This window comes from Xenopus laevis, chromosome 4L (genome assembly GCF_017654675.1).
Source record: "Xenopus laevis strain J_2021 chromosome 4L, Xenopus_laevis_v10.1, whole genome shotgun sequence".
Lineage (NCBI taxonomy): Eukaryota > Metazoa > Chordata > Amphibia > Anura > Pipidae > Xenopus > Xenopus laevis.
Genome location: NC_054377.1, coordinates 51,577,791 through 51,603,710, shown reverse-complemented (window position 1 = coordinate 51,603,710; position 25,920 = coordinate 51,577,791). Strand labels below are relative to the sequence as shown.

The 25,920-nt window shown below is 43.5% G+C and overlaps 1 protein-coding gene across 1 annotated transcript; it reads left to right on the top strand.

The window, feature by feature from the left end:
• Positions 1–3,316: 3,316 nt before the first annotated feature.
• Positions 3,317–4,789, top strand: LOC121403146 (paraneoplastic antigen Ma1 homolog). Its single transcript, XM_041591039.1, has one exon. It carries the CDS (start codon positions 3,317–3,319, stop codon positions 4,787–4,789), a length of 1,473 nt encoding a protein of 490 aa, XP_041446973.1.
• Positions 4,790–25,920: the final 21,131 nt, after the last annotated feature.

Below are 25,920 nucleotides of genomic sequence, written 5' to 3'. Positions count from 1 at the left end.
ATCAGGGTTTATTATATCTTAGTTTGGATTAAGTACAGGTATAGGACCCCTTATTCGGAAACCAGATATCCAGAAAGCTCAGAATTACGGAATGGCTGCCTCCCATAGACTCCATTTTATCCAAATAATCCAAATTTTTAAAGATGATTTCCCTTTTCTCTGTAATAATAAAACAGTAGCTTGTACTTTATCCCAACTAAGATATAATTAATCCTTATTGGAAGCAAAACCAGCCTATTGGGTTTATTTAATGATTAAATGAATTTCTAGTAGACTTAAGGCATGAAGACCCAAATTACTGAAAGATCCGCTATCCGGAAAACCCCAGGTCCCGAGCATTCTGCATTAAAAGGTCCCATACCTGTACAAGGTACTGCTTTATTATTACAGTGAAAAAGGAAATAATTTTTAAAAATTTGGATGAAATGGAATCTATGGGAGAAGGCCTTTCCATAATTTAAAGCTTTCTGTATCACGGGTTTCTGGATAACGGATCCCATACCCGTATAAGCTTTATCATAATTAAATAAGACATTTTCTAAATATAATCAATTAACAATTATGTACAGTTTCTGAAATATTCAAGTTTATCAAGTTCATTATTAATCAAGTTTATTTCTTATTGCTTATTTCAGTATGATGAAGATTATAAAGTTTTCTTTGTTGCGATTGTTCCCATTTAAAATGCTTCTGTATGGTAAAATGAAATAGGGATTTGTTGGGGTTCACTGACACCTCTGCCTTACTTTTTAAAGCCAAACCTATCACAAAAACGTTACAATTAATAAAACAGTTGAACAAAATCCCTGGCTAGTTATTCACAAAGCAGCAATTATATATATAATTTGTTAACAATGTCCAAAAAGGTTGTCCTATTGATACCTGCTTTGGATTTTATAGAGACAGGATAAAAGAAGGCCGCTTTGCAAAGGATTGTGCTATTGCCTTCACGGAGCCTAACATGGAGTAATTTTCAAGTTAGTGTGAGTACAGCTTTGAGCTGCTTAATGGTGACCAGGATGTTTAAAGCTCGATTTGTGAAAATGTGTTTCTTGGCTGCCAGAAGACCAATTAAGATAATGGGAATTGATGCAACAGAGATCACCTCCAATGGGGAGACGCACCCAGAGGTCAGATAAGCATCTAGTTATGGTGAAAGTATGGGGGAAGGATTTTCCATCAGAATCATGTGTTTTTGGGGAAGGTTGTAAGACTCTCCAGAGAAGCCATTCCCTCCAGAGAAGCCATTGTATGTTAACAAATACATGCTCGGATGGATTCAAGTCAGACTGACTGTAGTATAAACTGGATTTTATTGCTATATTTCTTGTGACCAATTACATGCTCTGGGGCTCACAACTTACTTTGGAATTAGTAGTTGTGAGTTACCCAGTACCAATCCACAGGCCTGGATTTGTGGGCAGGAAGCAAAGGCCGAGGGTGGCAGAGTTCAGGGGGTGCTTTAACAGCTTTAAAGTGGACCTGTCACCCGGACACAAAAAGCTGTATAATAAAAGTCCTTTTCAAATTAAACATGAAACCCAATTTCTATGTTTTATTAAATCATTCATAGCTGTTGCAAACTCATTTAAAAATCTCAGCTGTCAATCAAATATTGTCTGCCCCTCCTCTATGCTTAGGCATAGAGGTGGAGCAGACAATTACTTTCACTTTCCATTCAGCACTTCTAGATGTCACTGCTCTCCCCACATTCCCCCATTCTCTTCATCGTTTAATTGGGCATGGGGATGGATATCAGGTCCCCCATTCTGGTGCACAAACAAGATTCTGAGATGATACAGTGCTTGCCTTAATAACAGTGTCCACAAAATGACTCCTGCCTGCTTGCTATAATTATGAATTCCCAGACTGAAGGAAACAAGATTCAAATAATTTATATAGTGTAATTAAAGTTCATTTTGCTTGACAAAAGTGATAAAATAGGATTTGGAATTATTTTTTTGGGTGACGGGTCCCCTTTAAATCTGTCCCTGTCAATCCAAGCACTCGTTTCAGATTTACAATGCAGACAGTCTGACAGTCTGACAGCAATCAAATCAAATTCTGTAGTGTGAATGACAACAATGTGTAAAACAACAATGCTAGTGATTTTACTGTAATTTGTGCAATAGGCCAAAAATGATTCAATAAAAGCATCAGTATTTTTTTCCATTTTAGGAAATGAAATCTGAGTGTAACACCCCTAACTAAAGCAAGAAACATGAACAAGTGCTGCATAGACAGTCTACAGGACTACATATCCCAGCATGCCTCAGAGCTGAGGACCTGGCTGGGGCTATAATCCACCAATGATAAGAAAGGGCGCAAAATGTTTTGAGGACCACACTGCTGGACTATAAAAAAGGGAGAGAAGTGTGTGCCTAGAGGCAGAAAAACTGCTGACTGCTGCCTACCTGCTGTACCTGCTCTGCGTGAGAGCTGCCAGAGGGGAGAGACATCTGCAGGGATCCTGCCCCAGGGGAAGCTGCCACTGGGAGAAGCTGACTCTGCTATCCCAGCCCTAGACTAGCACCTGTAAAAGAGCTATCAGTGCTAGCCAGAAAGGGAGCAGGGGGAAACTGCCTGCGGTTGGTGGGAGAGCCCTAGGCTGACATGCTGCAAAGAGGCCCAGGTGATTTCAGCTGCTAGAGAACAGAGCTGCCTGCATCCCATCTGAGGTCTGTTACTAAAGGTGATACAGAGTTTGGAGCACAGACTGTGAGTAACCTGCAACACCACACACTATTGGGGAACTGTATTATCAAACAATAGGAGCTAATCCATCTGTTGCTGAACTATACACTCTGCCAAGTCATTTCTCACCTGAGAGGAAAGTGTTTCAAGTTTATAGAGTTATACTGCTAACCGACAGAGGAAAGGATCAGTGCTATTGGCCAATAAGCTAAACTCAATAAGGGCCCCAACGTGCACAAATCATCTGGGACTGTGACAGGGAAATTAAGTTACAACATTTAGCACATATATTTTCTGCATACTTTGTATTAGCAATTTAAATGGTGTCATTGTTGGTTGGTGTATTGTTATACATATATATCTTGCTTTAATATTTTAAATCATAGTCGGATCCCTGCTGATTATTTGTTACGCTTAATAAAGAAAAGGGATATCACTGTTTATCATTATTGTGGTCCGTTCAATGGGGTGTCACTGAGCGTGCTGGAGTAACCCATATATATATATTAGTCTCACTCAAGGGTGTGCTACATTTGGGGGCTCGTCCGGGATTATCTCCACCCACGTCACTGACTCCGCCCCTTTTCACCAGTTGTATAGCATCCTGCCATAAGAAGCGAAGATGGAGCCGCAAGCCTTGCTAGAGTGGTGTCAGGACCGTCAGGCAAACCCCACATATTGCCTAGCTCTGATAATAGCAGAGGCAAACTTAAATTCAAGGCAGATTTACCAGTTAATGGATGAAATGTCACCTTTTGGCCGCTGCCTAATAGTTGATAGGAAAACAGATAACAAGGATGTAAAGACATGCGTTTTGCTGCAAATGGAGGATCCTATAAATCCTGATGATGTCCCATTCATGATGACATTCGGCAGTGAGAAATATCAGTGTAACTTGGTTTTACCTGCTTCACCAGTTTCAGTTATCACATCAGACGGAGATGTTGAACATCCAGCAGCCGGAAACAAAGAAGTTAACAACCCATCCCTCGCAGCAAATCCATGTGGGCCCTCTGCTGCCATTGGGGCAGATATCCTTACTGCACTAGGAAACTTAGTAGAGAAGTGTGTTCGGCCTATACAGCCTCACAGCGGGTTTGGATACAGAAAACTACACTTTTTCTCAGGAAAACAACCCACGCCAGAAGGGGAAGATGACTTTGAAGCCTGGATGGATCAAGCCACCCAAGCCCTGGAAGAATGGGATGTTCCAGAGTCACAGAAGAAACAGAGAATCACAGAGAGTTTGATGGGTCCAGCTGCGGATGTAATTCGGGCCCTGAAGCAGAGCAAAAGGGATTGTTGTGCCACTGATTACTTGCAAGCTTTGCATGATGTGTATGGCCGAACTGAGAATGTGGCTGAGCTCATGTATCAGTTTGAACACACCTACCAAGAGAAAGATGAAAGTATGTCCGATTATATCCCACGGCTAGAGAAGATACTCCACCACATAATATTAAAGAAAGGAATGGATCCCTATATGGCTGACCAGCTTAGAGTAAAGCAAATCTTGAAAGGAGCTCAACCGAATGATCCCATCATGTGGAAACTAAGGATACCAAAGGAAGACCGTGCAGTCCCCACTTACCCCCAACTAATCAAACAAGTACGGGAGGAAGAGGCCCTTATGGAAGCCAAGTTACTGCCTACCAGTAAAAGCATGACTTCAAATAAGGTGAAACCAGGAGGGGAAGCCATCCGAATTGTTCAAGCGAGTACTGGAGTTATAGCCCCAGAGCAAAGTGAGATTCACAACCGGTTGGATGCTCTGAGCGAGATGGTTGAAAGGATAGCCAAAATTCAACTGGCTGCATTAGAAAAGGACACTAAGTGCAGGTCAGATATTGTATGCTGTGAGAAGCCTACCTCTAGCCAGGCTCAAGATTTCCATCTTACATATGAGAATACCCCAGCACCTGGGCCCCCTCAACTAAATAGGACAAAAGGAGTACTGGGGTTCTGTCATCGGTGTGGTGAAGATGGCCATTACAAGAGGCAGTGCCGAAATGCTGAGAATGCCCAGAAGGTAGTAGCAAAACTTCTGGCTAAAGAGAGAGGGAAGGCTCAGGGAAACTTCAGAGGGCCCCAGTGAAGGAGCAAACTGGAAGCCCGCCTAAGAGAAGCTCCAATAGATTTAAACAATGGGTAGACAGTGGCGAGGAGGCCTCCAAAACCCAAGCAAGACAGGTGCCAACTGAAGGTGCACTATACCATACCAGTATGGAAAAGTTCAAAGGACAATTTCATCCCCGTACCCAGAAAGGGGTTAGAGAAGCTTGCACATGGTGGGGACCCGAATTGCCTAAAGGGTTGGCAGGTCCATCTCCAGTTGTTCCAGTCCAGATTGAAGGAATCTACGGAGATGCTCTATTAGACAGTGGGGCTCAAGTGACTATACTATTTCAGGATTTTTACAAGAAATACCTGAGCTACATCCCTTTGGAAAAAATAGAAAACCTTGAACTATGGGGCCTAGGTGATACAAAGTTCCCTTATGATGGCTATATTAATATCAAGTTGGAATTTCCGCCTTCAGTGACCGGATCTAAAGAGGCTGTTGAAGCATTGGCTTTAGTGTGCCCTAGACCAGGAGGATCTAAGACTTCCATAGTGGTAGGCACCAACACTGATCTGATAAGGCGAATGCTTGCTGGCCTGTTGGACTCAAGACAAAGACTGGATTTTAAGAAAGTTAACATTCACCCCATGCTGCAGTCCGTACTGGTCTCCAGGCACAAACAGAAGCGGGAACCAAAAGAATGTGTGGGAAATGTATGGTTTATGCAGAGAAGAGAGCAAGTAATACCCCCTGGGCAAATAAAATGTTTGAATGCTCGGGTAAAGATGCGCTGGGAGGACTCAGTCCCTGACCTCATGATTGAAGGGGAACAAGGTGCTGACTTGCCTCTTGGAGTTGAACTTATTTCAGAAGCTTTGCCGGCGGAATGCTTAAGGCGAAAAAAGGGAAACATAAGAGTAGGCCTCAAGAATACGACCAGTGTACCAGCTATACTACGTCCCCATGCCCTGCTGGGTAGAGTCCATTCAGTTTGCCCTATCACTGACACTGACCTAACTTCAGATGCCTGGGAGTTAAAGCCAGAAGATTTCAAATTTGGTGACTCACCTATCCCAGAAGATTGGAGAAACCGATTGCAGATTCAGCTGCTTAAAAAAAGTCAAGTGTTCTCCAGAAGTGACCTGGATATGGGCTGCTCTAATAGCACTCAACACAGGATTCGTCTCAAGGAAGATAGACCCTTCAGAGAGAGGTCTCGGCACATAGCTCCAGGTGACCTAGAAGATTTAAGGAAACATCTAGAAGAGCTGAAGACAGCAGGGATCATCAAGGCATCAAGAAGCCCATATGCTTCTCCGATCGTGGTGGTGCGTAAAAAGAATGGGTCCATTCGAATGTGTGTGGATTACCGAACTCTGAATCGGCGCACCATACCGGACCAATACACTACCCCTCGGATAGAGGAGGTCCTGAATTGTCTTGTAGGAAGCAAGTGGTTTAGTGTATTGGACCTTAGAAGTGGATATTACCAAATACCAATGCATCCAGATGATAAAGAGAAAACTGCTTTTATATGCCCTCTTGGATTCTATGAATTTGAACGGATGCCGCAAGGTATCTGTGGGGCACCCGCCACCTTCCAAAGGCTTATGGAACGTACTGTGGGAGACATGCACCTACTAGAAGTGTTAGTGTACCTGGATGATTTAATTGTATTTGGAAGAACTTTGGAAGAACATGAAGAAAGGTTGATGAAAGTTCTTGATCGGCTCCAGAAGGAAGGCCTGAAGCTATCACTTGATAAATGTCAATTTTGTCAACCTTCCGTGACCTACATAGGACATGTGGTGTCTGCAGCTGGAATTTCTACTGATCCCAGTAAAATAGAGGCTGTGTCCACCTGGCCAGAACCCAGAACCACCACTGAGTTACGTTCTTTTCTTGGATTCTGCGGATATTACAGACGATTTGTAGAAGGGTTCTCCAGAGTGGCTAAACCTCTCAATCAGCTCCTGCAGATCGACACAGATCAAGAGAGTGAAGACAAACCCAGGTCGATAAGAAAATCAACCACTCCGGGGTGGACCAAGGAATCCATAGAGGACAAGTGGACAGAAGAATGTGACCGAGCATTTAATCAGTTAAAATATTGCCTCACTCATGCCCCAGTTCTGGCTTATGCTGATCCCAGTAAGCCATATACCCTTCACATCGATGCCAGTAGAGACGGCTTAGGAGGTGTGTTATACCAAGAGCATGAAAAATTGTTGAGGCCAGTTGCATTTATCAGCAGAAGCTTATCCCCCGCAGAAAAGAATTATCCTGCGCATAAGCTAGAGTTCCTTGCATTAAAATGGGCAGTGGTTGATAAACTCCATGACTACTTGTATGGCACTGAATTTGAGGTCCAAACAGACAACAACCCTCTAACGTATATCTTAACAACGGCTAAACTGGATGCAACAGGGCACAGATGGCTAGCTGCCTTAGCTAATTATACATTTAGCCTACGCTACCGTCCAGGTCGCAGTAACGGAGATGCTGACGGGTTGTCCAGACGACCCCATGAGACCCTGCACCCTGATGATGAATGGGTTGAAATTGCAGCTCCAGGTGTAAAGACTGTGTGTTCAGCAGTGTCCTATGAATGTCGAACAGGTAGCATGGCTGAGAACATAGGCCTCAAGCTGGAGGGAGTTCCGTTACTCTACTGCAATATTACCTCTATTCAGGCTACCTCACTACCACCTCTCTCTAAAGAAGATATAATGAGGGATCAAAGAGATGACCTTCTTTGTAAAGTAGCCATGGAAGCTCTTAAGAAGAGACAAGTAGAAGTACTTAAAGCTGACTCTCATCCCCTTGCTAAACTTTTGATAAAGGAATGGGAAAAACTAACATTGAGAGATGGAATGGTCTATAGAAGGGCTCCCAATAAACAAAACCAAGAGAAATGGCAGTTACTGCTTCCACAAAAACATAGAGAAAGTGTCCTTGTGTCATTACATGATGAACATGGTCATTTGGGCTATGAAAAGACTTTAGGACTAGTAAGAGACCGTATCTACTGGCCTTGCATGAAGCAAGATGTGGAAGATTACTGCAGGTCCTGTTTGCGGTGTATACAGAGAAAGACTTTACAAACCCGGAATGCCCCTATGGGTCACATTGAAAGTCAAGGGCCCATGGACCTTGTGTGTATTGACTTTTTATCACTTGAACCAGATAAAGGTGGCATCAGCAACATCCTAGTAATCACAGATCATTTCACTAGGTATGCTCAAGCATTTCCAACTAAAGATCAACGGGCTATCACAGTAGCTAAAGTGCTCGTTGAAAAATTCTTTGTTCATTATGGGCTACCACATAGAATACATTCGGATCAAGGCAGAGACTTTGAAAGTAAACTTGTCCATGAACTGTTACTGCTACTGGGAGTGCATAAATCCAGAACAACTCCGTACCACCCACAGGGGGACCCACAGCCTGAAAGGTTTAACAGAACTTTGATAGAAATGCTGGGTACCCTAACTTCAGAACAGAAAACACATTGGAGCCATCATGTGGCCACCCTAGTACATGCATACAATAGCACTAAGCATGATGCCACAGGCTACTCACCTTACTTCTTAATGTTTGGACGTGAAGCTAGACTTCCTATAGATATGGCCTTTGGAGTTACTGCGGATGATACCCCTGTTAAATCGCACCAAAGTTATGTGGAGAGACTAAAAAGAAACTTGCAACAGGCCTTTGAGAAGGCTCAAGTAGCATCAGGGAATAGAAATCAGCAAAATAAAGCCCGGTATGACCAGAAAGTGAAATTCCATGATTTACAGCCTGGAGACAGAGTTCTCCTACGAAATCTGGGGCTACCAGGAAAACACAAACTAGCTGACAGATGGGGATCGCAACCTTATATAATTTGTTCTCAACTTCCAAACATTCCGGTATATCAGATCAGGCCTGAAGGAAAGAATCATCCTATTAAAACATGGCATAGGAACCATCTACTTCCTATTGGCCCAACAGTAAGAGAGCCAAGATCTGTAGATGATAAACCTCCCAAAGACACCAGACCCAGAAGGTCAAAGAGAATTCAGAATCAAACTCCTACTGTACCTAGGGCTGACTGTCGCATCTACTCAAGTGAAGATGAATCTGAAGAAGAGGAATGGGGTTTAAACTATTTCTTCTATGAAACAGACTCAGAGGGACCTGCTTTAAATAGTGAGGAACCCACTACAGAATTAAATGTAAATGCTCCAGAGTTTATTCCAGAAAATCCTGAGTTAATTGAAAATATAGATGATGTACCTTCCCAGGTGTCAGAGGTTGCTCCTGACACATCTATCACAAATGGAAACGAATCTGTACATGAACTGTCAGACAACCTACCGCCTACACTAGAGACTGATACTGATGTTGGCTCCAGAGTTGACTGTGATGAAGAACATATAGAGTCAAGAGTGTTTAACACTAGAGAACCCAGAGTAATCAGACCACCGCAAAGGCTTACTTATGATTCTCTGGGCAATAGTACAGAAAAGACTGTGATTGTGGCCCATAGAAATGCCTACGCCCATGTTCCCTCTACTGCACACTCTTCAGGTGACATCCCAACTCAGTGTAGATCTGTGGTGTATTTTCAATGTCCTTACTGGGTAGATATACAAATTTGAGTTATGTTACTTATACATGTATGTACCTGTCATATATTATGCATTGCTAATTATGCTCAGAGGTTGCTCTTGAGAGGACTCAAGATTTGTGGTGGGGGGAGAGTGTAACACCCCTAACTAAAGCAAGAAACATGAACAAGTGCTGCATAGACAGTCTACAGGACTACATATCCCAGCATGCCTCAGAGCTGAGGACCTGGCTGGGGCTATAATCCACCAATGATAAGAAAGGGCGCAAAATGTTTTGAGGACCACACTGCTGGACTATAAAAAAGGGAGAGAAGTGTGTGCCTAGAGGCAGAAAAACTGCTGACTGCTGCCTACCTGCTGTACCTGCTCTGCGTGAGAGCTGCCAGAGGGGAGAGACATCTGCAGGGATCCTGCCCCAGGGGAAGCTGCCACTGGGAGAAGCTGACTCTGCTATCCCAGCCCTAGACTAGCACCTGTAAAAGAGCTATCAGTGCTAGCCAGAAAGGGAGCAGGGGGAAACTGCCTGCGGTTGGTGGGAGAGCCCTAGGCTGACATGCTGCAAAGAGGCCCAGGTGATTTCAGCTGCTAGAGAACAGAGCTGCCTGCATCCCATCTGAGGTCTGTTACTAAAGGTGATACAGAGTTTGGAGCACAGACTGTGAGTAACCTGCAACACCACACACTATTGGGGAACTGTATTATCAAACAATAGGAGCTAATCCATCTGTTGCTGAACTATACACTCTGCCAAGTCATTTCTCACCTGAGAGGAAAGTGTTTCAAGTTTATAGAGTTATACTGCTAACCGACAGAGGAAAGGATCAGTGCTATTGGCCAATAAGCTAAACTCAATAAGGGCCCCAACGTGCACAAATCATCTGGGACTGTGACAGGGAAATTAAGTTACAACATTTAGCACATATATTTTCTGCATACTTTGTATTAGCAATTTAAATGGTGTCATTGTTGGTTGGTGTATTGTTATACATATATATCTTGCTTTAATATTTTAAATCATAGTCGGATCCCTGCTGATTATTTGTTACGCTTAATAAAGAAAAGGGATATCACTGTTTATCATTATTGTGGTCCGTTCAATGGGGTGTCACTGAGCGTGCTGGAGTAACCCATATATATATATTAGTCTCACTCAAGGGTGTGCTACATGAGCAAAATGATAAATACTGCACTTTCATTCTAGTTTGATCCCCTAATGTTATACTATGGTAAGTCATTTTTTCAGAAGATTTGTCGTCTGCAGTAACACTGATTTAACCATGGGCGACAAATCTTACCATGTGCCATCGCCCTAACCTAATGTAACTAGTTCTATCTTTCACATGGGCCTCCTTATGCCCATAATTTGTTTTTCCTCTGAAGCCAGAGCAGCTATAGTCTTAACCAGTAGGAATCTGCCCTCTGCTTAATGACTGCAAATATAAACTTCTTTACACAATGCAACCCCAGCACTAACAGATCTAAAAGCATAAATAAAACAACCTCAAAATAGATTTATTTCTGCATTTGGTAATGATGTGCATTTCACATCAACATGTGTTGGCTGATGTTATAATGCATGTTAAAATAGCATTACTAATTACTATCAATTATATGCATTTGCGGTACATCTTCTGGTAGTCTATTAAATATATTGCCTTAACCAACAAAAGTAGCATGTGTAATGAACATAAAAACATTGAAACAACAGAATGCCTTGAGACATAAAATGCTCTTCAAGAGTAGCATGTGAACATCACTGTAGAAAACTAATCTATATATATATAAAATATATACACAAAGGTATGGGATCCATTATCCGGAAACCAGTTATCCAGAAAGCTCTGAATTACAGAAAGACCATCACCAATAGACTCAATTTTATCTAAATAATACAAATTTTAAAAATGATTTCCTTTTTCTCTGTAATAATAAAACAGTAGCTTGTACTTGATATAACTTAGATATAATTAATCCTAATTGGAAGCAAAACAATCCTATTGGGGTTATTTAATGTTTACATGATATTCAAGCAGACTTAGGGGCACATTTACTTAGGGTCGAATATCGAGGGTTAATTAACCCTCGATATTCGACTGTCGAAGTAAAATCCTTCGACTTCGAATATCGAAGGATTTTAATCCATCGATCGAACGATTTTCCTTCGACCAAAAATTTGTTAGAAAGCCTATGGGGACCTACCATTGAGGTTCGGTAGGTATTAATTGGCGAAGTAGGGGGTCGAAGTTTTTTTTAAGAGACAGTACTTCGACTATCGAATGGTCGAATAGTCGAACGATTTTTAGTTCAAATCGTTCGATTCCAGGTCGAAGTCGTAGTCGAAGGTCGAAGTAGCCAATTCGATGATCATTTGAAATTCGAAGTTTTTTTCTTGTATTCCTTCACTCGAACTAAGTAAATGTGCCCCTTAGTGTTGAGCACCAATTTTATTGTGTCTTCTTTTAAAGACCCACTGAAAACAAAATGTTGCCATACTTTGTTTTGCAAACTAGAGGTTTAGAAAGCCATGGTGTGTAGGCTCAGTGTGCAACAGAAATACATATTGTATTGGGAAGAAAGCACTAAATGTGAGGCTAGGCTAGGTCATTGAGCGCCACATGTGAGCACCTTATACCACTTGTCCATATGGTGCTTCAACCTTTGTTTTATAGACCAGTAAACAATGCGGTGCAAAGCAGCATGCCCACAAATCCACCCCAGCATGCACAGAGTTAAACAGATTGGCAGGTGCTGGGTCCGCAAAGGAGAACTTTGTAACTTATTACTGTGCTAGACTCACTTGGCATATGAGCGTTAATTAACGCTGAATTCCACCAGAAGGGCTCCTGGAAACCCATTAATACTCAATGCATTTATAGTCATTAGTGCTGCAGTATGAATTAATAATGAGGCAACATCAAAAGCCACTTAAAAGAATACCTGTTAAAGGCAGCAGCCTGTTAACGACTCTGCCACCTCGCACTCACTGAATTACAAGAAAGACAATTTAAGTGAATAATTAATAATGAAATAAAAGGAGCTAACGGCTTGAGCAGGCTGAAATCTAGAAATGGGACAGTAACTCTTCCTCTGCCAAAACCACCACAAACACGGTAGATATGTACAATAAATATGGTTCCCACAAAGCCTTGGGTTTTTACCACTGAGTTTAGGAGGCATTATGCAAAATCAAGCTTAGTTGCTGGGTTTATATTATGGCTGATAATTTAATGAGTAATCTGCCTGCAATGCATTGCAACTGACCCATAACAAAGGAATTAGCAAAACTCCTTTCATTGTATTTGATCACAGGGATAAACCCATTTTTAAACTGAGCCCATTAATTATGTTCCTCCCGTGCCAGCACAGAAACATGCAGGACTTCCCTGTAACAGGGGGTCTCAGCTGTTGACTTGCGGAGAGGCTTTGAAATTTTCCTCCTTCCAGATATCAGGGGGAATCCCCATCTCAGACACGAGGCACAGGTGTAGGGATTGAAATAAAGGCCCCTCCTCCTATCTCTCATGTGCAACAGTTGCTGCCCCCGTGGTTAACAAGAAGCCACAGAATTGAATTATGGGAGGCAGCCCTGCTCAGGTGCACTCTCTGGAAGCCACAGTGCATTGCAGGGAGCCCACGAGGCTACCCCTAGCAGCTTGCTTCCCCACCATACCTGATCTGCACTGCAAACTACACTGGCACTGCCCTCTCATTTTGCTCAGCAGTAGGTCTGCATTCTATTTACTCACTCTGATGTGATTAACCTGCAATAATTTCCAAGCAGTATTTAGCTAGATATAGATTCCATGGGCTGGAAAAGAAATCCTTGCTTGTATATATGTACAGTCTTATGATTTCACAATGCTTTTAGGTATTCTGAGAACTAAGGCCAAACAGTGGAGGGATTATATACTGTAAGTTTAATGGTTTGTTGCTACGGTAAGTATTTTCTTTGGTTCATACATCTATTCATGGACATCTTTTAGTGTGCAAAGGTATGTGTTCAATAAATGTGAATTGACATAGATCAGTGGCACTTCTGCTCAGTGTTTGCTTCAGGCATTGAGAAATCTACGTGGCACCCGGCATGTCTATATATATATATATATATATATATATATATTCAAATATAAATAGAAGCCTGCTGCCAGTCAAAGCGGCATATCCCTTGTTGGCTTGGAGAATTCGCTCACCTTTTTCTGCCAGTTCTGTTCTTCTGTTGATGGGATCCAAGGCTCAGCAGCTGCGGAAACATGTTGGCTTCATTGCTGCCAATTGTGCAGATAGCTGGCACGGGCACCACAGGTCCGGAGGCGACAGGGAGGAGGATGGGAGATTACAGAAGAAAGATGGACAGATGCCACAGAATCTGAAGCTGAGAAGATGCCAATTCTGGCAGCATGGGGCCAGGGAAGCTGGCACCGCATACCCAGGCAGGCGGGAGGTGGTTTGGCACAGGCGCCATTGAGGATGACACAACATGCAACGTGAGCGAGACAGACAGTGAAGAGGAGAGGGAGATAGTGTGAAAGGGAGGAAGAGATAGTGGCACAGACAGGAAGAGTGTGACAGAAGAAAGGATCCGGTATAGAATGGAATAATCAGTAGGTAGCTATGTTCCCAATAATCAGTAATTAGCTATGTTCCCAAGGCAGGTGATTTCACATATAGATGGATTGCACTGGATTTGTTTCCTGCAGCTGTATACTGGAACATGGACACCCTTTACTGCATTGGATTTCAGTGGCGCCACCGTTTCTGGATTTGGGGTGTCTCTTTCCCATGACCGTTCAAACATCCGGACGGAGGGACATCAAGGATTGGGCATTTTTCCCAGAAATTCCCATCTGCCACTTTGCTTGCCATATCTTTACATTGCTGTTGTATCCGCGCTCTGCGACTCGGTAGAAGTGGCCGCTGGCTTGCTACAATTCCTGCATTGGGATATCAAAATGCATGGATGCTTCTTATTCTTTTCAGAATGATTGTGTGGCTTATCACATGGATGCAGAGTTATCCCTTCCATACCTGGAATCATTGGAGATCTTAAAATGGATGCCCTTTTTTCCCTCTCTGCTAGATGTTATAATGGCGGAAACGCCATACAGCTGAGCACTTCGCAAGCATTGCTTAGGAGCTTGGAATTTCATTATGTGTTTTCATACTCTGTGCACAAAAAAATTCACAGGAAAACAATTTATTGTAAGAAGGTCACCAGAAATGCATTCTACTTTTCTCAATGCTTTAGGCTACATCCAAGCACCTAGGAGGAATGTTTATATTGTGTGTTTGTTATGCTTTTTAACCTTTATGACACTATGGCGCCAGCAGTGGTAATCGGGATAAAATGTTTAATAGTTCTCAGTTTACTATTACAAGTTGGTGCCTCATCTGAAATCATTTATTCACTATTAATTACAAGAAGCTGGTGGCTTACCCAAAATCATCACAATTGTAATGGCCTACAGTCAAGCAAAAAGGTCACTGCTTCTGGGTTTTTAGCATTAACCCAGTGGCTAGCAGTTTGCTAAAGAAGTTTTCCTCCCTATGCACCCAGGAAACTCAACTTTCATTCTCTGTAGATAGACTGACTCTGGTAGCCCTGGCTCGTGGCCAGATCGCACAGATTTAATTACCCTTTTCTCTCTCTCCTGTCAGTTATGGAATCCATTGAAAGTGTAATTTCATTCCAGTGATAGGCAATGCAGTGATGTTCTCTGCTACAGTTTTAATATGGAGTCTTATAGCACAGCCATAACCTGACAGATCAGGTATAACCCTTTCCTTCCTCAAGGGTATAAGGTATCTTATACTTCATGGCAGATCTATGTATAATCATTTGCTGCCTTTCTTTCTACATATCAGTGTGTGTATATTTGTATATCCCTGTGCTTATTTATGCCTGTGTCTTGCACTCAGCATCTTGTTTATTTTCTTTGTCAGCCTTTATAGTATATACGTGTCCTACATCAACAAATTCTCTCATTCCCAATTTTCTTTTCATGTCTTTTATTTCATACCCCGCTGTTCTTCTCTTCTATCTCTCTCCATCTTTTTCTTTCTCCCATTTTCACAATTTCTCTCCATATTTCTGTCTCCCTCACCCCCTCTCTCTCTCTCCTGTATTCTCTCTTCACGCTCTCCCTTCTTCTCTTTCATACTTCACAGTTTCTGCCTTGCTGAACAGAGCTGAGTTTCCCCTGAGACCCACCAGATGTTCTAAACTCCCCAGCACATCTTCCCCTCCCCATCTCATGAAATATTCATAAACCTGCCTGCGTGATCTGCCAGCGGCTGCTGGGACCCAACACCAGGGCACGTGCCTCTCACCGCACACCTGCCATCACCAAGTCAGTCGGTGTTATAGACACTGACATCACAGGCACCTAGAGATGGAGCATTATCCCGCACTGATACATAGACAGTTCCTGTTCTGCTATAGAATGTGAGGGTTTATAGGTATGGCTACCAAATCATCAGACGATTGGGCGCTATCCACATGAAATAATTATATTCTCAGCAGAAAAGATTGGAAATAGTTTACAGTGTATAACAGTTCATTTCACCTGCACAGATTCTAACTAATCTTCCGTATTTGGCAAGGTGGCCAAATGAGCAGATCTTTCCCTGATATGTCCATATTGAGGTGATATTGGGCTGATCTGATTGTTAAGCCCTATGGCCAAATGATGGTTGTACAGGCCGTCAGGGCAAGGACCGCATCAATGAACAGATGCAGTCAATGCCCCAAGGAGTTTTTTAAACCAGACCGATCGTTATCTGCCCGATTTTCAGACAAATATTGGTTGGGTAGGCCCGTCAGAGTGCCCCATACGTGTGCCCATAAATTACAGACTCAGACTGGTGCAGAATCAGGAGCTAAAGTATGCCTGTGTATGATCACCTTTATACACAGTGTAACCACATTAGTGAACAATCTGAGGGCATATTAACAAAATTCAAACAGCTAAACAAAAAACTGCAAAAAAGTGCAGATTTAAGTGCAGTCATTTCCCATTCAGTACGGACCTGCAGACTGCATCATTTGTGCTATCAGTGCTGTAAGCAGGAAACACAACCATGTGCAAATTAAATAAGGCAATATGGTATCAGTAATACTTTTTATCAGGGCGGTCCAATATTCTGCCTTTAAGCTGTTGGAGGATGATGGGAGCTGTAGTTCAATAGCACCTAAGGGGCCCCACAAAGGATATTTTGCTTTGTGGCCTGTCACACTAAGGGTTAGTTCACATGAGGAGATTCGGGGAGATTTTGTCGCCTGGCGACTAATCACCTCTTCTTCTGGGCGACAATCTGCCTTTGCGTGTCTTCCCATGCGCTATAATGAAAAGTCGCCTGCGCTAAAGCAAACTCGGCGCTGCGTTTCCGAACTTGCCTCACGAGGAAACTTCGGGTGACTTCGGAAAACGAAGTGCCATGCGACTTTTCATCAAAAGCAGATGGGAAGACACGCGAAGGAAGTTTGGGGAGATTGTAGCCCAGAAGAAGAGGCGATTAGTCGCCAGGCGACATTAACCCCCAGAATCTCCTCGTGTGGACTAACCCTAAAGCATCACTGTCCTGTGCTGTAGCCTCTACCCATTTATCAGATGAGGGGCTAACAATTGCAGTGTGTCAGATGGCAACCCTATATATGAAAGTAACTCTGCAAGTGATTTATTTCTACCCTCCGCTGGCCATTCTAAACTTGGAGAATGACAAGAATGTGAAAGAATGGCTGGAAGCAGCCTGAGAACATGGGGCTGTCGTTTGTCTGTATAGTCAGGGACTGTCTGATAAAACCTCAGAAAGAGCATTTGTCCTCCTTTTCCAGTATCAGAGAGGCCCCTTGCGGCCTAAAGTTGTTGTTGAACTACATTCAGAGCTGTTAATGGGATGCAAGTTAGAGGGCCACAAGTTAGATTTAGGGCCTGAAGCTTCCTGTATTGCAAGTGTCTGCCACCATTCAAACCAGTCAATTCGTGTTCTCTTGCACTACGTTTACATTACAAGCAAGCCATTCACTTGTGCAAGTCCATATTATAGTGTTCTTAGTATAGCTTGTCTACCACAAGCACACAGACGTGATCACAATGTCTTTCTGGGGCATTCTAAATAATTTAATATTTTGACATGCTTAGCTTGGCGAAAGACTGTTACTGTGTCAGTATAAGAGGAAATAAACATGTTTCAGTAGCAAGGTAATAATAGATTTGGAACGACTACTGGTCGCATGGCCTCCTTATTTATATAAACTGGAACTGTCCATTCTGCAGCTTTTAAGCTGTAATAGAAATACACTACCCAATATCCACCATGTGGGTTCAGGATCAGGTTCGGAATGGCAATTTGTAGATTCTGGCTAATACTAGGGATGTAGCGAACTGCCGTTTATGTGTTCGCGAACGCCGTTCGCGAACACCGGCAAAAAATGCGAACAGTTCGCGAACTTCGAACATCCGAAAATCGTTCGAATCGAACGATCGAAGGATTTTAATCGTTCGATCGAAGGATTTTCGTTCGAATCGAACGATCGAAGCCATTCGATCAAATGATTTCATTCAATCCAATGGCTTCGATCGTTCGATTCGAACGAAAATCCTTCGATTTTAGCGGTCGAAGGAATCGAATGGTCGAATGGTCGAACGATTTTTGACGCGAACGCCTATTGGCGAACGTCGCGCGACGTTCGCGAACATTCGGCAGACGCGAACAGTCGAAGTTCGCGCGAACTAGTTCGCCGGCGAACAGTTTGCTACATCCCTAGCTAATACCAGAGGGGCTGCAGTAAGATGCTACAGGCAGTCACAAAAAGACCCAAGTATATGTAGAAGTTCTTTATAAAACTCTATCACTACCTATTGGGCTGGTGGGGTGCTGTTTGGACCTCCTTGTGTATTTTAAATGCCAGGGACAATTTTGAACTCTAGTCTGGACCTGGGTGGGAGTTGTTCTTCAACAAAAAACTGAAATACCGTACCTTGGTGGGTGTCAGTTTCAATGGTTTCACATGTATTTGAATATGTAATTACTATTAAAAGAAGTATCTATCTGGCTGTTTACATTCTGTGCACTGTTGGCTCTGACTCATGAAACCATTTTGCCATTTTTTGATTAAAGTTGATTCAAAATCCTAGAGGAATACTAATTTCCGTTACATAGTTTCAAGAGTTAGTCCCAGAGAACAGAACTTGGTAAACAAACTTTGCTTTTAACTGCATTTGCATTTACAAATAGCTTTAGAACCGTTGAGAATCTTTAATGACTGCATGTTAGAAAGTTTCTTAGAGGTATATTTTACTTAAACAACAGTGTTTTTGCTGGAAGTTTTTTTTAGGCCTAACAACACATCAGTGTTAAATTCACACAATTTTACCTTTAGACTGAATGGGTTCATGAAAACTGGCACAGCTGTGTAATTTAGTTAATCTAGCGCAGTGTTTCTTTACCTAAATGCAATGGGTTACTGCACTGTTGCTAGTGTAACCTTTCATTGAGTAGGGAGAAATTAATTTGTTTAAAGTAATAGGCAGAATAATAGCTGAAAATTGTATTTACAAATTCCTGTCTGTTGATTCATCTGTGCTCCTGTATATTGATCTATCACAATATCACCAACTTGTTGTTCAGAAGGAAAGGCCCAGAGTAGATTTCAGTGCCCTAACATGAACTAGGGTTTGATGTTTGATATACAATTCATTATTCTGTGGAATTACAATGTTCATGAGATGGTATGCTCCAAATGAATAGTTTTACTGATTTTACTGAGATTTTAACATTGCCAAAATTGCAACTTGCATGAGCAATGCATGTTTTGTCTTGTTGTCTAGTTCAAAAATATCACAGCAACAAGGGTCTAAGCCAATTTTAAGAATAGAATGAATCTGATATTGCTAAATATCATAATATTTGGCCTAACAGCAGACAGAATCTTGGATTTGGTGCATATTATCATGTAATAAAATTGCACAATGTTGTGCAGTGCTATTGAGACTGAAATGGCTTACAGGACCAAAATACTTTTCCAGTGCTCAACCACATTACTATTGCTTGTGCTTGGACAGATTTTATTGAAATAACTTTGAATTCTTTAAGGTTTCAATCCTTTCCTGCAGTTTGCACTTTCCTTATCAATACAGCAGCTACAAATCATGGAGTGTGATTTAATAGTTTTGCAGCTCTGGCAATGTTTCATTCTCTAATGCTAGCAGACAGGCCTGTATGAATGAAAGAGAACCCAGCAGCGAACACTCAGGGGGACTGAATAGCACTTATTTAGTGTTACCGAGGGTGAGTTCAACTTAATCAATCATTGGTTCCATAGAAAATGTGAGCTTTAATATCCCCTGCCTATGAATATTATATATATATATATATTTATATATATCTTATAAAACTCTTGGAACTGACCCTGTAAATAAAGCCTATTGCCTCCTATAACCACTTACTGTAACTCTTGTGTTCCACCAACCACTTCTGCCCAAGACAGTAATAATACATATAAATTAGACACAGTAGGTCTAAATTTGACAATGCGAGGATAGGGACACAGGACAGAACTAAAGATAAACCCATGTTATTTTGTAAAACAGATGGGGCCCATGGCAGGCGGCCTTCTGGTTTCTCTAATTAGGATTTTGTAATCTTGTGCCCAGCTGGGCCATGACCCTCTGTCACCCCTATTCCTCGGGCACCAATTTCTGTAAGGAATCAATAAATGCTAAATTTACTCACACACTTCTTTTTCCCCTTCCCCCTGAACAAGTTATTCTTCCAGCCTCCCTGTTAGCCCATTGTTCAGATGCTGTCATTATGCTTTTATTGCAGGTACCTTGGCTGTTAAATAATGCAACATTTATATTTATTCCCATGCCCATCATCTCTGCTATTCCAGTGCCAGCTTTAGGCTGCTGCCTTCACCATACTCAAGTCACTTCTACGTGCCTTCATCTTGTCAGTGACAGTAAGGCTTCAGTTATGCTGTAAGATCCAGGAAAAACTCAACCCTCACCCAATCCTAACCTGCAAAACTTTAACCCACACGCAACTTGTACCCATGTTTTCTGTCTGCACCTCTGGTTCCAAGACAGGGGGATCTTCGGGGGCAGTGGAAGAGTGTACTTCTGCTGTCTGACCCGCATCCTTAACCCACAATGGTTGGCCAAATTTCAAACCAAACACGAATAACTGGTGGTCAACCCACAGTCCCACATATCACTAATGTGTAAAAGAAAACGGATCCACACACCAATTAGTGCAGTCGGGGATTATCCCCTTTTATTCAGCCACCAAACATCAACGATCCTGATGAAGGGTGGGTGTTCCCCCCGAAACTTTGATGTTTGGTGGCTGAATAAAAGGGGATAATCCCCGACTGCACTAATCGGTGTGTGTGCGGATCCGTTTTCTTTTACACATTGGTTGCTAAAGGACCCGGCCGGGTCAACGGAAGGAACGCACCACCAGCTTGCAGGAGTGGTGAACTACAGGTGTGCGGTAGGAGAATTACATTGTAATCAAGTTGTGCCACATATCACTAATCCAGATGTCAGTGTGCAAATATCAATCAGATTTATGGCGAAGTCACAAACGCCCGGGCCTAGAGCAGCAAGACAAGTGCTCACAGTGGGGGTGCAGGGTGCACACTAAATAGTCAGGTGGGCGATAGGATCATGCGGCCTAGGTGGCGCCGCAAAGGGAAATCCGGGCCTGACATTAATATGTACTCATTTCAAACCACTACATCTAGATCCATCAAACCACAGTGATATCATCTTATCAAGGCTATAGTGATTTGCAGTTAGTTTAGTATAGGTATGTGTGTGGTCCCAGCCCACACCAACCCGCACCCGGCTTCCCTCCTCCTTTTATAGACCCTTGCTGACACGCCCCACAAAAGGGGCAGACTGGCAGGCGCGTGTCTGTAATACTGGAAGACAGAAGTCGCTGGCAGGGAGAGCAGGTAGAGAGCTCAATACGAACCTGCCCACAACTCGCAAATGGCGCAGCTAGGTCATGCTGGCCCGTACATCACTAGTGTGTATATATATATATATATATATATATATATATATATATATATATATATATATATATATATATATATATATATATATATATATATATATATATATATATATATATATATATATATATATATATATATATATGTGTGTGTGTGTGTATATATACGCAAAAATATGACAGAACATGCAGAGCTTGCAGTGCAACTGCTAGACATGTCACATGACAGATCATATAGGACTGTATAAATAAAAAGTAATAACTTGTATTTTTCAGTTATTCAATGGCAGAACCTTTTAATGTGCTAGTGGGCACAAAGATTTGCACATATAGATTTGTTAGAATAATAAGCATATTTCTTTTTTTTTCAATTACTTTAACAGTAATAAACGTACCTGGAACTGCTGATGGACAGCAAACATTTACTCATGCAGCAAGTTCTTCAATGAATTTGGGTCAGCTCTCTGTAAAGGCCGATCAAGGCCGTCTAGGGCATTTACCTTTTAAATTTATATTTGCTTGCATCTTCTGTACAATTATGATGCTGAAATGTCATGTTTCACTCCAGTTTTAGCTTCTTTATAGACTGCGGTAGTTTAATAGTTTACACTTTGTCCCTTATCTCCCTGACAAGTGCCCCAGTTACTGATGATGAGAATCATCCCTATTGCACAATGCTCTTACTACCATCATTGAAAACAGGTAGCATGTTCTTTGGGCATCCTCTGCAGATAAACTACCAAAAAAATAATAGATTTGTATGTATGAAGGACATTTTTATGTCATTATATGTTCTCTCTCTCTCTCTCTCTCTCTCTCTCTCTCTCTATATATATATATATATATATATATATATATATATATATATATATATATATATATATATATGTAGCGCTATAATTTGCCTGTTCTGTTACAATCCACTCCCAATATTGTGCTCCGGATGTGACCTATAATCTTAGGGAGTAAGCCCTCGCAGCACTGTGGACGCAGGGTGTAGTGCATCTGTAACTGGATACAGGGTAAAATAATTGGGGGGGCAGTGGTTCTTATAACTTAACCATGAACATATTTATTGAACATATACAATCTTCAATGGAGTATGCAGTAGAGCAGACAGGATTTCACATCAACAACGGATAGGCACATACTCACATCGCATTTGGTCAGTATTAGTCCCCACAGGTAAGAGGATGTCAGGGAGCCGGGAGCCCCCTCTGGGGAGTAGTCCGGATCTAGGAGGAAGCCCCCCAGGAGGGATCAGGGTCGTGGTATCCAAGGGTAAGGCAGGAGAATAAACAAAGTCCAAGCACAGGTCAAAAGACAGGCGGAATACAAACAAAGTCCAGGGCCAGGCAGGGGGTCAAATGGCAGGCAGAGTATCAGCGAAGTCCAAGTCCAGGCAAGGGGTCACAACAAGGAATCAGGCAGATATAAGCAGGGGAAACAGCAAGGGAACCCAGGAATCTCACAGGGAACAGGATCCTATTTTCGGGCGCCATCTTGGCGCCTCAGGCGTCCTTTTATCTTTGAATTTGGCGCCCTTGCGCCAGCGTCAGCGTGCCTGCGACCGTCGCGCCGTGCTGGCGTCACAACGCCGGCGTCGGAACCCACGTGGGTTCCCTGGGCGCCGTCATCTTGGATTCTTCGCCGCCGGGAGCGGACGCGACTCCTCGCGCTCCCGGCGGTCTTGACAGTACCCCCCCCTCACGGGGGGCCTCAGGACCACCGGGACTTGGTTTCTGGGGAAACTTGGAGTGGAAGTCTCTTACCAAACGAGGAGCATGCACATCACGGTGTCCCTCCCAAGAGCATTCTTCGGGGCCAAAGGCCTTCCAATGGATGAGGTATTGAAGGGACCCTCTGGAGATTCTGGAATCAAGGATTCTCTCCACCTCGAATTCTTGTTGACCCTCCACAGAGACAGCAGGAGGAGGAGATTGGACACCAGAGAAACGGTTGGAGACGGTGGGCTTCACCAGGGAGACGTGGAACACGTTGGGGATTCTCATCTCTGGTGGGAGTTGAAGTCTGATGGCTACAGGGTTAATTATCTCCAAGATGGGGAACGGACCCAGGAACTTCGGACCCAACTTGGGAGATGGCACCTTCAAGCGAATATTCCTGGAAGAGAGCCAGACACAATCACCCACCTTGTAGGGAGGAGAGGGCCTTCTACGGCGATCCGCGAAAGTCTTGTGGACTAGAGCACACTTCTCTAGATTAGACTTGGTTGCAGCCCAAATAGCAAGCATATGGGCTGCCAGATCATCTGCAGCCGGGACGTCCGACAACACGAAGTCCTGAGGAAAGGCTTGAGGGTGCTGTCCATACACCACCATAAATGGAGACCTTCCTGTGGAGGAATGACATGCATTATTATGAGCAAACTCCGCCCACGGGAGGAGGTCAGACCAATCGTCCTGGCAAAGAGACATGTGGTTCCTCAGGAACTGTTCTAAGGCTTGGTTCACACGTTCAGCTGCCCCATTCGTCTGCGGGTGGTAGGCAGACGAAAATTTAAGTGTTATTCCCAAGTCTTTACATAGAGAACGCCAGAACTTGGCGGTAAACTGGGTGCCTCTGTCGGAGACGATCTCCACCAGGAAACCATGCAGGCGGAAGATGTACTTAATAAAGAGTTGGGATAATTCCACCGCAGAGGGTAACTTCTTCAAAGGGATGAAATGGGCCATTTTGCTGAAGCGGTCAATGACAACCCAGATCACAGTATTCCCACCGGAGGGAGGAAGTTCGACAATAAAGTCCATAGAGAGGTGCGTCCACGGACGAGAGGGAACCGGCAAAGGCTGTAACAACCCGCTGGGGCGGGAATGGCTAGGCTTAGAAGTGGCACAGACATTACAAGCAACCACAAAGTCCTTTACATCCTTGCGGATATCAGGCCACCAGACTAGGCGCCTCAAGAGTTCAAGGGTCTTGGCCGGACCAGGATGTCCAGCTTGCCTGGAGCAGTGGGTTTGTTGCAGGATGGCCAGGCGAAGTTCTGGAGGGACGAAGGCCATGCCAATCGGAGTATCTTGAGGAGCCGAGGACTGCCCAGCCAGAATCTGGTCGGCAAATTGGGGATACAGAGAGGCAATGATCTTGACTGGTGGAATGATTGGTTCCTGCCTCTCAGGGTCACGGTCCACCGGAGTGAAGCTACGAGACAAGGCATCGGCCTTCAGATTCTTGGAACCTGGGCGATAAGTCAAAACAAAGTTAAATCGGGAAAAGAAAAGGGCCCACCTGGCTTGTCTGGGATTTAGCCTCTTGAGGGACTGTATAAACTCCAGATTCTTGTGATCTGTGAAAATCTGGACAGGAATTTCAGAGCCCTCCAGGAGGTGACGCCATTCTTCAAGGGCAAGCTTGACTGTTAAGAGTTCTCGATTTCCGACATCATAGTTCTGCTCTGCGGATGAGAACTTCTTGGAGAAAAACGCACAGGGGTGCAATTTTCCATCAGTGGAGTGTCTCTGAGACAGGATAGCTCCGGCTCCGACTTCAGAAGCATCAACTTCGATGCAGAAAGGTAGTGCAGGATTGGGATGTCGGAGAACAGGAGCGGACGTGAAGGCCTCTTTCAAGGACTGAAAGGCTTCTATGGCAGATGGAGGCCACAGGCTGGGTTTACCCCCTTTCCGGATGAGGGCCAGGATAGGTGCAATGCGGGAAGAGAACCCCCGGATGAACTGTCGATAATAATTAGCAAATCCGATGAATCTCTGGATTGCTCAGTGGGAGAGGCCACTCCTGGATGGCCGACACTTTCACGGGGTCCATCTCAAATCCCTCTGGAGAGATAATGTATCCTAGGAAGGGGATCTTGGATACCTCGAAGACACACTTCTCCAACTTGGCGAAGAGAGAGTTCTTCCTCAGACGAGAGAGTACCTCCTTCACCTGGGAGCGATGACTTTCAAGGTCCTTGGAAAAGATTAGGATGTCGTCCAAGTATACGACTACGAACCTTCCTAGGAGATCTCGGAACACATCATTAACAAACTCCTGGAAGACGGCAGGGGCATTGCAAAGGCCGAAGGGCATAACAAGATATTCATAGTGCCCATCCCGAGTGTTGAATGCCGTCTTCCATTCGTCACCCTCCCGGATGCGAATGAGGTTGTAGGCCCCCCGGAGATCCAACTTGGAGAAAATCTTTGCCCCTTTCAGCTGGTCAAAGAGCTCGGCAATCAAGGGCAGGGGGTACCTGTTTTTCACGGTGATCTTATTCAGACCCCGATAGTCTATACAAGGCCGAAGGCCTCCGTCCTTCTTCTCCACGAAGAAGAACCCAGCCCCTGCAGGAGAGGTAGAAGGGCGGATAAACCCCCGCTGGAGATTTTCTTGGATGTACTCCTTCATAGCGGTAGTCTCTGCAGGAGAGAGAGGGTAGGTGCGCCCTCTGGGGGGCATAGCTCCTGGCAGGAGTTCAACCGGACAGTCGTAGGAGCGATGTGGGGGAAGGAACTCTGCAGACTTTTTACAAAACACATCAGAAAATCCCTGGTAAGTGGAGGGCAA

Coding starts and splice junctions, on each gene's coding strand:
- LOC121403146 (XM_041591039.1), top strand. CDS start 3,317: ATGGAGCCGCAAGCCTTGCTAGAGTGGTGTCAGGACCGTCAGGCAAAC.